This window comes from Musca autumnalis, unplaced genomic scaffold, assembly GCF_047663935.1.
Source record: "Musca autumnalis isolate F117 unplaced genomic scaffold, ASM4766393v1 scaffold_2, whole genome shotgun sequence".
Lineage (NCBI taxonomy): Eukaryota > Metazoa > Arthropoda > Insecta > Diptera > Muscidae > Musca > Musca autumnalis.
The window spans coordinates 77,496,998-77,512,628 of record NW_027411755.1 but is presented as its reverse complement, the minus strand read 5'-3'; the positions used below and the strand labels follow the sequence as shown (position 1 = coordinate 77,512,628).

At 33.3% G+C, this 15,631-nt stretch overlaps 1 protein-coding gene across 2 annotated transcripts in view; it reads right to left on the bottom strand.

Annotated features, from left to right (window-relative positions):
• Window positions 1-15,631, bottom strand: part of Duox (dual oxidase) — an 84,575-nt gene that overhangs the window by 40,524 nt on the left and 28,420 nt on the right. For both annotated transcript variants that reach the window (XM_073968053.1, XM_073968054.1), the window contains exon 2: window positions 14,582-14,949. In XM_073968053.1, coding sequence (XP_073824154.1) covers window positions 14,582-14,696 — 115 coding nt within the window. In that variant the 5' untranslated portion in view covers window positions 14,697-14,949. The remainder of the gene's footprint in view (window positions 1-14,581; window positions 14,950-15,631) is intronic.

Sequence of the window (15,631 nt, the reverse complement as noted above, 5' to 3'; positions counted from 1 at the left end):
CAGCCATATCGGTGTGATAATGAGGCTAAAACGTTCAAATATCGAAAATCGGGAGATATTGTATTATGGGGGCTATATCAACACGTGGACCTATATAAAGATTTTATGGTAGAAATGTTTCTTAGCCTCTGGAAACACCAAATACAAAGTTACAACCGATTCTTTGGTCAAATGGGTCTAATACATTCAAAATATATTAAAATGACGCGTACTTTATAAGGGGTCTTATGTGGGGACTAAACCAAAACGTGGACCTATATAACCCAACTTTGGTAGGAATGTTTTCTGGCCTCTGAAGACACAAAATACCAAATTACAACCAATTCTGTGGTCAAATGGGTTTAATACATTCAAAATATATTAAAATGACGCGTACTTTATATGGGGCCTTATATGGGGGCTATACCAAAACGTGGACCTATATAACCCAACTTTGGTAGGAATATTTTTTGGCCTCCGGAGACACAAAGTACCAAATTACAACCAATTCGGTGGTAAAATGGGCCAAATATCTTAAAAATTCCTTAAAACGACGACGCGTCACGCGTCATTTTGTATGGAGGCTACACGAAAGCGTGGACCTGCATAGCCCGCTCTCAATACCAAAAGTCCTACGTAAATATAACATATTTTCCCAAATTTCATCAACCTACGTCAATCCGTTCGGACGCTAGAGTGATTTCCACAGACGGACAGACAGATAGACGGAAGGACCTGGCTATATCGATGTAGAATTGCACGCTGATCAAGAATATATATACTTTGTGGGGTCTACAATGATTATTTCGAGTAGTTACAAACGTAGTGACAAACTTAATATACCCCCATCGTATGGTGGAGGGTATAAAAATTCGATTTTTTGCGTGAAATTTCTTTAAAATAGAAGAAAAACTCCGACCTATTTTTCTTACATTTTGTTCAACTAACTCACAAAATAAATTTTAATAAATATCTTCTCTTACAAAAATTTTATGAATTTCCTCAATATATTTTTTGTTTTTTGTTATAATATGCAAACCGCTAAACGGATTTGTATAGTTTTGGTTTCATTTGAATCTTCGCGATGTTTAGATTACGTACATATTTTTTATATATTTTTCAGATGCATAAACAGCTTGAATTTTATTAGAACAAGTTATAAACTACCAATTGTTTTGAATGCTTTCCTAATTTCCGCGAAAATTTACAAATTTTCACTAAAGTTATGGGACCTCAGTAAACATATAGTATGTAGGGAGCCCCCAATTAAGAGAGTTTCTCAATATAATGATTAGAGACTTTTAAAGATTTTTTTCTTTTTATCAGAATTGAAACCGCCATAACTTTTGCGCGCAACAACCAAAATTAGTATCTCGTACAGATTTAAGAATGGGATTTTTTTTTTAAAAAAATTTTTTAATTTTTTTTTATGGAAAACTAAAAAATTTTGTCTTTTCTTCATATATTCTTGATCAGGGTAAAATTCTAAGTCGATATAACCATGTCCGTCTGTCCGCCCGTCCGTCTGTTGAAATCAAGATACAGCTCGCAATTTTTAAGATAGAGCTTTGTAATTTGGTATAGAAGTTTCTATTACTCCTACGATGTTTGGTATTGCAAATGGGCTATATCGGTATACGTTTTGATATAGCCCCCATAGAACGCTACCATCCGATTTTCGGTATTTTTAAGGTTTTAACCTCATTATCACTCCGAATTGCCTGAAATTTGGTACTAAGTCTTCGTTGGGAGTATAAAACTTTCCCCAAGAAAATTGTCGGTATAGGTCCACGCCGGATTTTCGGTATTTTGAAGGTTGTGGCCATAATTATCCACCGAAATGGTTGAAATTTGGTATTTAGTCTTCTTTGGGGGTACATAACTTTCCATATGAAATTTGTCGGTATTTTTCCACGCCTGCATATAGCCCACATAGAAGGGTACCTCCCGATTTTCGTATTTAAATAGGTATACGTCTTCCTATATCCCTATAGTCATTGATGGAAACTTAGGATGTTTCACCTTATTTTATAATGGACAGTCGGACAGTTTTGGCTACATATACATACATATTTCTTCAACAAATTAAAGTTTGTATTAATTCATAGATTAGTGAATATGTTCCTAAAGACCTTAATTCTCAAATTTCTCAGAGGTCGTCAATGGGAACTATGTCCAGCCTCCACATGTATTCCAAATAAATTTTGAGGAGAATCTTTAAAAAAAGTTCAAAATACTCCACGGTGTGCCTTAACAAATTTAAATGGAAGGTGCTTACACCTCGGAAGTTTTTGCTGATTCTGAAACTACAATGCTCATAGATGAGAAATATCAAGAAACAAAAAAAAAATCCCCGGAGGGATTTTAAAATAAATCGCGATTTAAGTTCACATTTTTAGGGCGAGTTCTATGTAAATTGGTCTAAAGAATGTTGTAGCAGAGACTGTATCGTCCCCTTATAAAACAATATTATGCACAGTGCCCCTTAACCAAATTTTAATGGAAACCGCTTACACATGGGATGTTTTTGCGGATTCTGAAACAGCAATGTTCATAGATAAGAAAAATAAAAAAACAGAAAAAATCGCCGGAGGGATTTTTAAATAAATCGCGATCAAAATTATCAATTTTAGGGTTTTTTCAGGTTTTCACGATTTTTCTTGGAAGCCGCAAATCGTATCAAAATGAGTCTACTGCAAATGTTGTAGCTGTGAAATTTCTCTACAAGACTGACCTTTAGGTTTTTTCGTAGGTTTTGCCATTTTTGAGATATAGAGGTTCAGTCCAAATTTTTAGGTTTTTATCTTAAGTCTTCGAGATTTTGCTTGGAAACCGCAAGTTATATCAAAATGGGACTAAAAAAATGTTGAAGCTGTGAAAATTCTCTACAAGATTGGATGATTTTTTTTCCTACGTTGTACTATTTTCAAGATATATAAGTTTAATTTGGGAAATTGCAGTAATGACATTGTTTTATAAGGAGGCGATACAGTCAGTGCATTGTCTCAATTTGAACTTCTATATCTCAAAAACGGTAAAACCTACGAAAATATCATAAATGTCAATCTTGTGGAGAATTTTCAAAGCTACAAAATTTTCTTTAGGCCCATTTACATAGGACTCGCGGTTTCCAAGCAAAATCGTGAAAACCAAAAGAACCCCTAAAAATTTGAAATTAAATCGCGATTTATTTTAAAATCCCTCAGTCGATTTTTTTTTCTTGATATTTCTCATCTATGAGCATTGTAGTTTCAGAATCAGCAAAAACTTCCGAGGTGTAAGCATCTTCCATTTAAATTTGTTAAGGCACACCGTGACTCTTAAAAATAGCTTTTAATTATTTTTACCGAATGAACTAAGGAAAAAACGACCAATATTTCGAACCAATGAAAAAACGACCAATATTTGGAGCCATTAGATTACTGTTGAACAAATGTAGCTCAAAACATCAAGACCCCGTACATCATTCTAATTAGCATCAATTTAAAAAACTCGGAATTTCTCTGTAACGATTTCAAAACTTGAATGTAAAGAATGCAACATTTTGTAGCATAGAAGGGAAATGTGGTTCTTTAAAAATAAACCAAAACACTAAAGGCACCCAATAATATCACTGTAGGAAATGTCAATAGTAAATCTATAATCTCTTAAATATATTTCTTCTGCTGCTGCATATTGATATAACATCTAGGAATTGAAAAGAATAAACATGTATAAATAAACAAAATGTCCTTAAATTTGCTTACACATTACATTTGTATAAACATTGGAAAAATCTCGCAATCGATTTATGCCGTGTCCAAATATCAGATGTATGTTGCGTTCATCATTTCCAGCGAAACGGGGCAATATATTCGTCAGGCTCCACAATATTCTCTAAAGATTCCATAAAATGTCTTGTTGTCGAAGTTTCACCACAGGTGTTGTCAGCCGCCTCAGAATTTGTATTTTGATAAAGAATTGTCTATTTGTTCCCTTATCTGTTATTTTTCTTTCCTAATTTCATTAATTAATACTTGTTGTTATTAAAATTATATATTTTCTATTTGTTGTAGTCAAGCTTAATCTCATATTTGTTGTTTTCAAATTTAAAAAACAACAAGTTTAAAGTGGGTGTAGTTAAATTGATTACTTTTGGGGATGGCAGAGAATACTAGAATACTATATTTTATTGATTTTTCTCAAAAACATTTTTTTAACGAACCGCCAAAATTATTTTACGCCAAACAAGAAAATGAATAACAAATAAGAAAATGCTTTGTTGGGCTATCAGTTTTCAATATAAACAATGCTTCTTCTTATTAAGGTAAAAGTATCAATCGTTGACAACCTGTTGACAAAGTATTGACTTTGTCACCATAATATAAGACAAAGTGGTGACATGTCGACACATGTCCCAAAGCTTCCTACAGGGATGTTAGACAGTAGTTTTATTATCTTACCTCTACATTGATGTAATTTGTATTTTAGATGAAAAGAGATCTGATAAAAAAGACTGGCAGTTTTCTTGGAAAATATCATAAAAATGGGGGTTTTGGCCTACCAACTGGGGGAGAACAAAAGTGATGTAATTCTACTTTGAAGTGTTCAAAATACGAAATTTTTACCAAGTCCGATATGTTTAAAAAACATAGAATTAACAATTTTGGTGACCAAGGATAACGAAAATCTAGATAAAAATCGTAAAATAGGACTCTGCGCTATATCTTGAAAACAAGAGCTGATAGAGAAAAATGGCATGTGGATTTGAAAATTGATGAAACAGCCACCTTTTTTATTTTGTTGAGCAGAGAGAGTTATCAACCCAAATCTCATAGAGGTACAATAGTGGTATGAGGTAGCTAATTTCTAGGCTTATAGAAAACAAAGCTTCCAAATGTGTCGTCTCTTCAATTAATATGGAATACAGACCATGTGGAAAAGGCGACGCGTCCATACTTGTAACAGCTTTCCAAATCCAATCCTCAGGAAGCGGCATTACATCAGATACTTGTAACAGCTTTCCAAATCCAATCCTCAGGAAACGGCATTACATCAGATATTAATCGTTAATGTGCTTAAGAAACTTAATGAAAACATAAAAAATTGGAGTACAGCTCACAACAGTCTTAATATTGTTACGGAATTAGATTTAACTAATCTCCGTGTAGACGTTGTTTTATTCCCCAGTACGATTTGTACCAAATAAAACAGGGTTCGTTTTAGATTACGTTTCTACAATGCTTTATTTACTTTATTACACTTATTCAGAACCGACTTTAATTACTAAGCACACAGCAAGTCTCTAGTTAGCACGCAGCTATTCTTTTACCGATCTGTTCAGTTCAACGCTTAAAACACAACTACTCCGTCATTGCCATTTCCCCGGTATTTATAACCCAAAGTCTCCCTGTTCTAGAGTCCTCCAGAACACATATGGCAACATCTCGAATCTGTGCAGCGAACACAAAGACGCACATTCGCACTAAGCGAATAACCATACTCACATACATACATGGGGGAATACAATTGGACGACAAGCACAGTAATGACGTAACAACAACAAACAAGTGCAAAGAAGTAACAAACTAAACAATAATTACATGATTATGGCAAAACAAAATAAAAGCACATTAATGAAAGGTAATGTAACATCTAGAATAATGAAGAGAGTTCTACATGGTAGTTGTTGTTGCTTAAATAAAGTAACTGCGTAATAAAAACTTTACGTTACAATTCAAATATTTAAATTAACGGAAATTAAACTAAACTAACTTAAACCTATCAGTTACATTCGTAACAATATGCATTTCGTAAGCGTATGTCTACTGGTACACCAGGCTATTAATCGCCAATTTTTTCAAATTAAGCCTAGCCTCTCCCTCTCCCTATCATGAAGACTACAGTTATTTCATTCATAGATGTATAGGTAGCAATTACGAGTAGGTCGTTCGGCCTTGTTCATTTGCCAGTTCTTCAAAGTCAAGTGTCATTTGCAGAAACTCCTTTGTTGTATTTTTCCACACCAAAACAAAATGAAAATACCGACTCTTACCGATTTGTTTCAAATAGACCAAAATTGGTTCACAAATCCAATTAGTTTCAGTTTCTGTTGCCTTTATTTGTTTTTAGGCTTCTGCAAACTTTTGGCGAAGTTGAAAACTTCAAACATTTGTATTCGCTTGCCGAATGACGACTTGTGGTCATTCGAAACGAATTTGAAATTCGTATGTACATTTCATTCACTTTCAGTTCGTTCAAGTCGTCATATCTCAAAGATTAATCGATCGCTTGGTGGTTGATCGATCATTTTTTAACGACTGAATGAATATAACCGTCGCTTTTCGTTGCCAATTAACAATTACAAATAATGAACAATTCGTCGTCGTTGGTGGACATACACAAAAAATTGTTTGAAATAAAAAATGTGTTTTTTGTTCATTCATTACTTTTAATTAATACAAATAATTTAGTTTATGTTGTTCTAGCAGCTCCATGTTGGGCATTTTAAAGTTGCAGTTACTGCCGAATAGGTTAAAACTACATTTTAATTAAATTCTTAAAAAAGTGATTTTGTTTTGACCATGCCATGCCATTGGCGTAGGTAGTCTAGTTTGCTGGGGCTAATATGGCTTTTGGTATATTCAAATTATTTATAAATTCTATATCTAGAAGAATCTTCAATGCTTCAAGAGTTTTTATAAATCTCAATAGTCCACGAAACGGGTTGGCTTTTCCCTTCGTGGAAACTGAGTTTCTTGTTATAACGTCAGAAATAAGAATTTAGACTCATTTCGTTTTTAAATAGCAGTTGTCATTAAAAGATAAATTAAAGCAGACCTAATATACATATATATGTTCATTACATTACTTTAAAGGTATCAGAACAATTAAACATTGAAATATAAATGAAGCCAGGAGAATGAAGATTATTCATAATTATAAAAAAATACAAATACGGATATAACAGATATTTCCTACTACGATTATCTGTAATGGATTTGAATTGAAAATCATGTTTAAACAATTACTTAACACAGGTGTTATGGTTAATTGTAAATAACTGTGGGGTAATGGAAAAAAAATGTAACTTTTTGGATAAAGTTTGATTCTCCAAAGTATTCAATAAAGACCAATACATTCCTTCCGATATTCTAAACTTGCATCTACACAATTGATCTTATTGTGTGACACTGTATTCTAATGAGTTCGTGACGTCATAGATCGTTACATGTTTCAGCATTCATTTGTATCTTCAACTTGTTCGTTTTACGATAGTTTTCTTTTGTGCAAAAATATTTGCTTCAATAATTATTGTATGAAATGTTAGCAAATTCAGCGATTGAAAAAAACAATGAATGAATGATGTTAGATACGGGTATGCTAGGGAGGAGCACAAAACACACTTGAAACCTGTCTAATGAACTCTGAACGCTTCCTCAATTTGTGGCAAATGCAGTTCAAGTGAAGCATGATTCTCAGCTCAGCAATCCAGTCCGTTTTAATAATTAATTGTATAGTTATTTGTATTGTTCCTAATACCAATCAGTCATGCATGAACGGAAGCGGTAAATATTGTGCATATTAAAAAAAATAATTTGATGTCCGACATGAAAAAGATGGGTTGGGCATAAGAAGAGGGCTCACCTGTACAGAGAAAAAGTTTACTAGCTTTATGTTTTGTTTCAATTGCTTCGAAATAAAGCATTATAACAATATACCGGCCATTTTAAGCTAATAGTTGATTGGTAATGCCTAATATCCGGAAAAAAAAAACATTTAAATAATCAGTAAAACCGTTTTTACCTAGCAAAATGTTCCATACCAAAGATGCTATTTTAGCATGGGTGGACGTGATTTAGCATGTCATTTTTAAGCATCTTCGCCGATTTTTTATACAAATGCGTCACATCTAAAAGATTCAAATCGTTTTCAGATCCTAATCACGACATACCAGCAAAAATGGCTTTGTCAAATAACGGATTTTTATAGTGCTTTTTGGTAGTCATAACAAATTACAAATCTGAAATATTCTAAAAGTAGACTTCAATAGCTTTCATTTGCACCGGGTCTCCATACTGCAGTCATTTTAGATTTTTTGCAATATGGCATTTTTTGGATTATCTATGCAAGCCGAACTTTTATATTCTCTACCATGAAATATTCTGAGCTAATTTGAATAATTACCCAGCAAAAAAGTCCTTATTAAATAATTGGGTTTATAGTAATTTTTGGTAGTCGCAACCCCTTACAAAACCCCCTACTAACCGTTTATTTTAACAAGGGCATGTCGCACTGAATAGCTAATTATTCTATAACCACTAGAATAACTAGTTATTCTATGCCCACTGGAAGTTGAAAAATAATCTTAATCTAAAACAAATATTTCCTATTTTTACAACAGTTGAAGTGGAATTTGTTTTCAATTTCAAGGTACTTTATATTTTTATTTTATTTCGCTGTTTGCTGGTTTTGAACACACGAACTTCTGCTACGAGGGCGGTTCGGAAACTTCTTAGCCTATCAATCAAGAGAATAGTTAGTTTTTCAAAAATATTTTTATTTTTCTATATAATCTCCTGAAACTTCAATACACTTAGTCCAACGCTTTTCTAGCAATTCTATCCCTTGATTAAAATAGTTTTCCTCAAGGTCTTCAAAATAGTGGTTTACAACTGTAATTGCATCTTCATTTGAGGTAAAACGCTTGCCAGCAAGGAATTTTTTTTAGATTTGGGAACAAGTAAAAGTCACTGGGAGCTAAATCAGGAGAATAAGGTGGGTGGTCAAGCAACTCGTACTTTAATTCGTTGATTTTAGCCATTGTTAAAACACTCTTGTGCGCTGGTGCGTTGTCTTGATGAAAAATTATTTTTTTGTGTTGTAAGCCAGGACGTTTTTCTCGAATTTGTACATTTAATTGATCCAAAAGGTTGCAATAGTACTCTGAATTTATTGTTTTACCCTTTTGCAGATAATCAATCAATAAAATACCTTTAAAGTCCCAAAAACCGTTGCCATAACATTACCACGATTGAATTGTTTTTGCCTTCATTGGGACACTTCCTCCAGCTTCAGTCTATTCTTTGGTTTGTTCTTTCTCGTATGTAGCCGAGCGCACAAGGCCACACACACTAACATTAAGGGTTGTTTAAAGGCTTACATGTGCACCACCAACTGTTCTTTTTTTAACAAAAATTACACGGTCGTCAGTGAACGTTGAACACACAACCCTCTATGTCTATGTCCACAATTTTTTATGTAGAAGTTTTTAATGTCATACGATATCAAATAATGTTCGAGAATGTAGAAAAAAGGTATGAAATTGTTGGTACCGTTATATGGGGCCATGCCATAACGTGGACCTATATCGTCAATTTTCAATGGAAAAGTTTGTTGGCCACTGGGAACCCTAAATGTCATGTTATAGTTAAGTCGACCAGAAAATGTAGCTAAAAAACGTCAAAATACCTGAAATCGGCCGGTGCCGTTATATGGAGCTATACCAAAACGTGGACCTATGTTCATACCTATGTCCATAGTTTTTTGTGGAGAAGTTTCTGTATTACTGGGAACCCTAAATGCTAAATTATAGCTAATTTGGCCAGAAAATGTAGATAAAAATGTAAAAAACCCTGAAATCAGGCATATGTGCATTATTTTGTGGTGGAGAAGTTTATGTATCACTGAGAACCCTAAATGCCAAATTATAGCTTATTCGCTCCGAAAACGTCAAATACCTGAAATCGGACGGTATCGTTATATGTGGGCTATTCGAAAACGGAGACTACATCAGTCCATCTTCAATTTAAATGTTAAAATGATAAAGTTATGGTGCAGGGTGCATTTTGATCTGGACCCAACCATTAGAGGCTGGGAGCTACCTTAACTCAGAATCTGACAGCAAAGGCGAAAGGTACAACCGTTGTGGAATTCTCTATTAAAGAGGATGTCCACAAGCAAAGCTCACAACAAAAAGGAAGCTGTTGTCAGGGGCCCAACAAGGACCATTCGCAGTTGAATAAATAACATCATCAAGCTAATCTAAGTAGGACAAAAGGAACTACAGAGACGAACTGTGCTATACGGTGATCGACACTAGTAATTGGTTCGGCAGAATACGCAAATATCATTAGAAAGCCAACAAAAACGGTCAACAACAAATTGTAAGATTAGATCCCACTAGGGCATGGGCCAATAAAAATAACCAACAATGAGCTTAAGGGTGACCTACTTATGTAGACTTCTCGTACGGGTCCGCATGCTTACTCGGTCGTTCTCTGGGAGTTATTCCATTTAAATACATGTAAGGTATGAAACAGCTTCAAGACTAAGCGCGATGAGTGGATTGAAAGAGAGAATCAGTCAGTGTGACGTCAAATGTGACCGTCACACTGACTGATTCGAAGAGGTGCACAATCGACAGTTTGTCGAGCACCCCGGATGTGAAAGGGCGAAGAAAAGAGTACTACGTCGCAGAAGATCTCTTCCTACCACTTTTGATGAAATTCAAAATATATGACGAAATTTTATATAGAAAACATTTTTGGCAAATCATATCGAAATCGGTTCAGATTTGGATATAGCTCCCATATATATGTTCACACGATTTACTGTAATTGATGGGCCTAACACGAAAATTCTGGCCAGTTTTGATGAAATTTGGAAATTTTTAGGGAATTCAGACTAGAAGTAAGTTTGTCAAATTATATTAATTCAGATTTGGATATAGCTCCCATACACATTTTGACACCAAAATCGTAAAATAAGTCCAATCCGAATGAAATTCGGCCGAATGCAGGCAAGAGAAGAGTATTTCAATTTTGTTTTGAACTAAATATAGCTCCCATACATATTTTCATCGGATTTAAAGTTAATTTCATTATAGTGGTGTTGGGTATCATAGAGTCTGCCATAGAGTCTAACCTTTTTCTGCACACGGAAGTTATTAATTTGGTTAACGCGTGCGCAAATATTATATAATATGTTTTAGCTGTCGTCATATAGTATAGTTTTCGTTGACAACTCCCTTAAATTTTCCAGAAATTCAGTCTATTACATGTTTAGGCTTTCGATGGTTTTCAACCAAAAATTAAAAATATCAAATTTTTAAGGGTCACGCAATCTGACCACATCTAATATTACATTAACAGTTTTAATAAAAATCTTAATTCACATACCATTAGCCTTGTTTTCCATTTTGAAAAATATATATTATATCAACAGATTATTTTTGGCGCCAAAATGGCTGTATGGTTTTATTACGACTGAATGTCAGAAATAAACGAAATGAAAATTATGACATATTTGACAGCTTGGCAAGTCACCGTGGATCGATGCCGGATTGTAATTTTTTTGTTTTGGAGGTTTGAAAGTCAAAAACGTGTCTTTAGCCCCTTAGTGCAACGTTACTAGTGAGAACCCCTAGATCCCCTAGAACCCCTAGCCTATCAAACAGGGTTGAATAGCATTTACACACACGCACAGAAAAAATATGTTTGATCCAACAATATTCCAAGAGCAAAATATGTATTGTTAACATATTGTTGGATTCCTTATGTAGTATTGTGAATCCAAAAATAGTTTGTGTCAACTGAACAATATTTCTCTCTTTTCTTCGAAAGTTTTTTCTCTTCTCTCGCTATTCGATGCCGTGTTGAAAAAACAATTTTGGTGAGTTGTGGTGTTTGTATGACATGCTGCCTTTATCTTTGTTTTTGTGTGTATGTATACCAACTCTTGTTTTTATTTGTTTCTGTTTTGTTTCATTCTTCTTTCCTTTTCATGTTTGTTATGGTGTTTAATTATTCCTTATGTTGTGGTGGCTGCTTGTGGCTTTTTGTTTGTCTTTGTTGTCAGCTAAAGTAGCAAACCATGTATTGCGTTCATCAATGCTCGTAATATTATACGGGATATTTATATCAAAGTTGTGTGGAAAGTGTATATGAGAAGTACAGCCCTAGAAATAATTATATGGTACAGCCATGATTATCTTTTAACTTATAGTTAAGGACTATTATCCAGATGCTATTTATTTACGATAGTAGTGGTTAGTGTGCTTGTTCATACCCTTGACTGCCGACCTTGTGTGTCTTATATACATATCCGTAATATTATTCAAATTAATTTTTCTTTGGAAATAATTATATGGTACAGGGAAAAAATTTAAAGTTATAATTTCACTACAAAGGACCTGAACAAAATTATTGACATAACATGTATTTAGAATTAAGTACAATAAAGAAACATGCAATTTAGGAATAATTGGAATGGTTCCCTTTGGGTTCTGTCCCTGGCTGCAGCCCTGGGAAACAATAAAATCGTGGAAACTGATTTATGGACAGAAATCATGCAATCTAAAAAAGCTATATCATGGTTTTCTACTTTTCTTAAAATTTTAAATCAGATCTGTCCAATGGAACCAACTACTTTCAATATAAGTGATGAAACTCATCCCCCACAAGGTGTTTGTAAACTGCAACGACTACAATTTGGGTCTGGATCATATTAGTGACCAACAAAAACTTATGTAATCAAACGGTGCACTCTTTTTACAACTTTTTATTGTAGAAAATTAACAAATGATAAAATAAAAATTAAAAATGGCAAGTTATAGTAATGTTAAATAATAAAAAAAAGAGAAGAATTCCCTGAAAACATCAATGAACAAAACATTACAGTTGCTTACTCAGTTGTTCGATAAGTATCCTATTGTACGTTCTCAAAACGGGTATATATCATCTAAATTTCTCGTTTTATGTCACTTTAAATGATATTACACCGTTATATTATGCATATATATCTGTCTAACAGGTACATGTGTTTTATTATGCTTCGGCACAATGAAGGACAAGTTTGGTGTTAAATTTGGCCTTTCGAACAGTACGAAAACTTCCAATTTTTAAATTTTTTTTAAATCGTCTGTTAGTTATCTATCATTTAAAGTTGAAAAATCTGCATATTGTTTGATTATGTAACGTTTTGTAGGTCACTTATTTGGTCCTGACCCAAATTATAGCCGCCAGGCAGGTTATATACTACTAATTTGGATGTATTACACAATTGATATTGAACATATTTATTTCTGGTATTTAATTTCAATTGAAATGTTTGTAAAAATGTACAAAAATATTGGTTAAACCTTGCAGTATAACAAAATTTCGGTCTATACGCCAATATGCATTTATCATCTGGTTCTAGGGTCATATTAAGAGACGGAATGATATACAAGCCATTATGATTGTACTCAAGGTTCATGCGTTGCACTTAAGCCAAAATTAATTTTATGTCAATATCTGTACTTAATCTTTTCGTATTAAAATAATAACATAAATATTTTACATTGTACCATATAAATATTTCTCAAGAAAAGTCTTTAAAAAAATATTGTTATTAAAATAACGGTATATGTATAAATGCCACAAGGCGAACAGTTATAGGTTATAATAAGCACCTAATACACTAAAAACATAAATTATAAAAATCCCGGTTATGTACATTTTTAAGAAAAACTTTGACATATTTATATTTGTACCATATAATTATTTCTAGGGCTGTATATACACCCAAATCAAAAAATTTAGTATCTGGTTTTCAGGGTTGACAATATGTTTTGTAAAAAATTTAGATTATGATTGTTCCTACAATCGGTATTGTTAACGATTTTTACAATATTGCGGAAATTCGAAAGTTGTTTTTGTTTTCTATGTTCGGAACAAAAGATGGTATTTTTGGATTTGGATTACAATGTTTATACAAAACAAACACATTTTTGGAACCAAAATAGATATTTTTGTTCCAACAAAACCGAAAAATATTTTTTCTCTGCGTGCATATGCCATAAACAACTATCGCATGAATGCGATCCTCGGAGAACCACCCCACCTTTTGGTATGGTCCAGCCGTATAAATTAATATAGGGCAATGACCCCGTGCAAAACATCTGCCTAGCGGCATGCTAGGCCCACACGAAACACTGTACCTTTTCAACTGCCCTGCCAAACCTACTGAATGAACTCCAGTAGTTTTGTGGTTACAACTCATCGAAACAGCCACATTCCTTGAATTGGAGATAGGCCCAGACCAAGGTCTTACAAACATATAATATTTTGTTAGAACAACAACAGTCATGGACTGCAAACATTTATAATGACGAAGAAGCATGATTTTAATTCGACAATTAATAAAAACAGTAAAAAGGTTACGTATTAACAATCCAAAAATAGCAAAAATTACAAGCCAATTTACGAGAATACATGTGCATTGCAAAGTCTTGGGCAGAACTGATTTATGGTCATAAACTTTTTACACTTAATTAGTAGGTTCGGTGAAAGTCAGTCTCTAAGCCAACGTTGGTCTCCACATTTTCTGGCAAACTTTTTCATAATTGGTGTCATAATTCGAAGGAGATTCCATACCATTGATATACGAGAAGTCTCCAAAAAATATGCATCCCTAATGTACATGGAGGAAAGAAAGAAAATATCGTATGGAATTTTGCACAATTTTTACAGAACCGTTCAGTATATTTCAATATACCTTGTATAGTTATACCATCAATATTAGTTTAGAAATTATAAAACTATATAAAAGTGAATAAGGGAAAAAGACGTTTTTGACTTACCATAACAATTGACATCCAACAGAACTAAAAGTATTACAGCTAAACTTAACCACACTTTAAGAGAGAACGCCTTGTTGACATGGTAACAACTTTGCGGGCAAATGTTGAAGAACATTTCGTGGTGGTGCGTTATTGCAATTAGTGATTTAGGGATTTATTGAAACACATTCGTGGATAGAACTTAAAATTATAAATATTATCACGTTAATTTTGTTTCACAGTGGCATGGAAATGAATTTGATTTTTTATTTCCTTCTATGGATAGGAAATTACGTTTTCTTTTGAAATAAACATAAACTTATGTAGAGCAGCTGAGGTCGTTGATTTTTCTTTTGATTATTATTTTTTGTTATCACAACATTTTGTATCTGAAAAATAAGAAATAAAAATAAACCATTATTATTGAACACATTTATTTGGTTTTAGAATATGTTTTATTTGGTTTTATTCGAATTAGTCCGGATATGGAGTTGCTTCTTTTGTGATTCATATCAGCCAAGAGGAGGTATTGAAAGTGATAGCTGCTGTTTTTTTTTTAGTTTTGTTTTAGTTAACGCTTTGCATATGGTCAAAATTTAGTATGAATTTTCGATTGTTGTCGGTTAAATTAATTAATATTCTGCAATAGTCACCGTACCGGAATTTATATACATTTGTAGTGTTGTTTTCATTTATTATTTTTGCTTAAGATTTAATAATACAAAATTAAATAATACAAATAATGTATGAGCTGTTGTCTTTAATTTAGAATGGTCGGTTCAAGTGCTGTGACGGCAACAAAACGAATGTGACGGGGCAGAGCAGTAGCGTGAGGGGCAACATTCTCCAGTCAGAGCTATGTTAGCCTATATACATTGGCAGAAGAAAATGGTTGAAATGGGGGATAAACTTAAGGTAACAAATAGCCTAGAATCAATCCCATAATTCCTGTAGATTTACATAAATACAGTGAATATTTTAGGAATATTATGACATATTCCGCACCTCAAGATGGACTAGATATTCAATCAAAATAACTGATAGGGAATTATGAAAAAATATGTAAGTCTT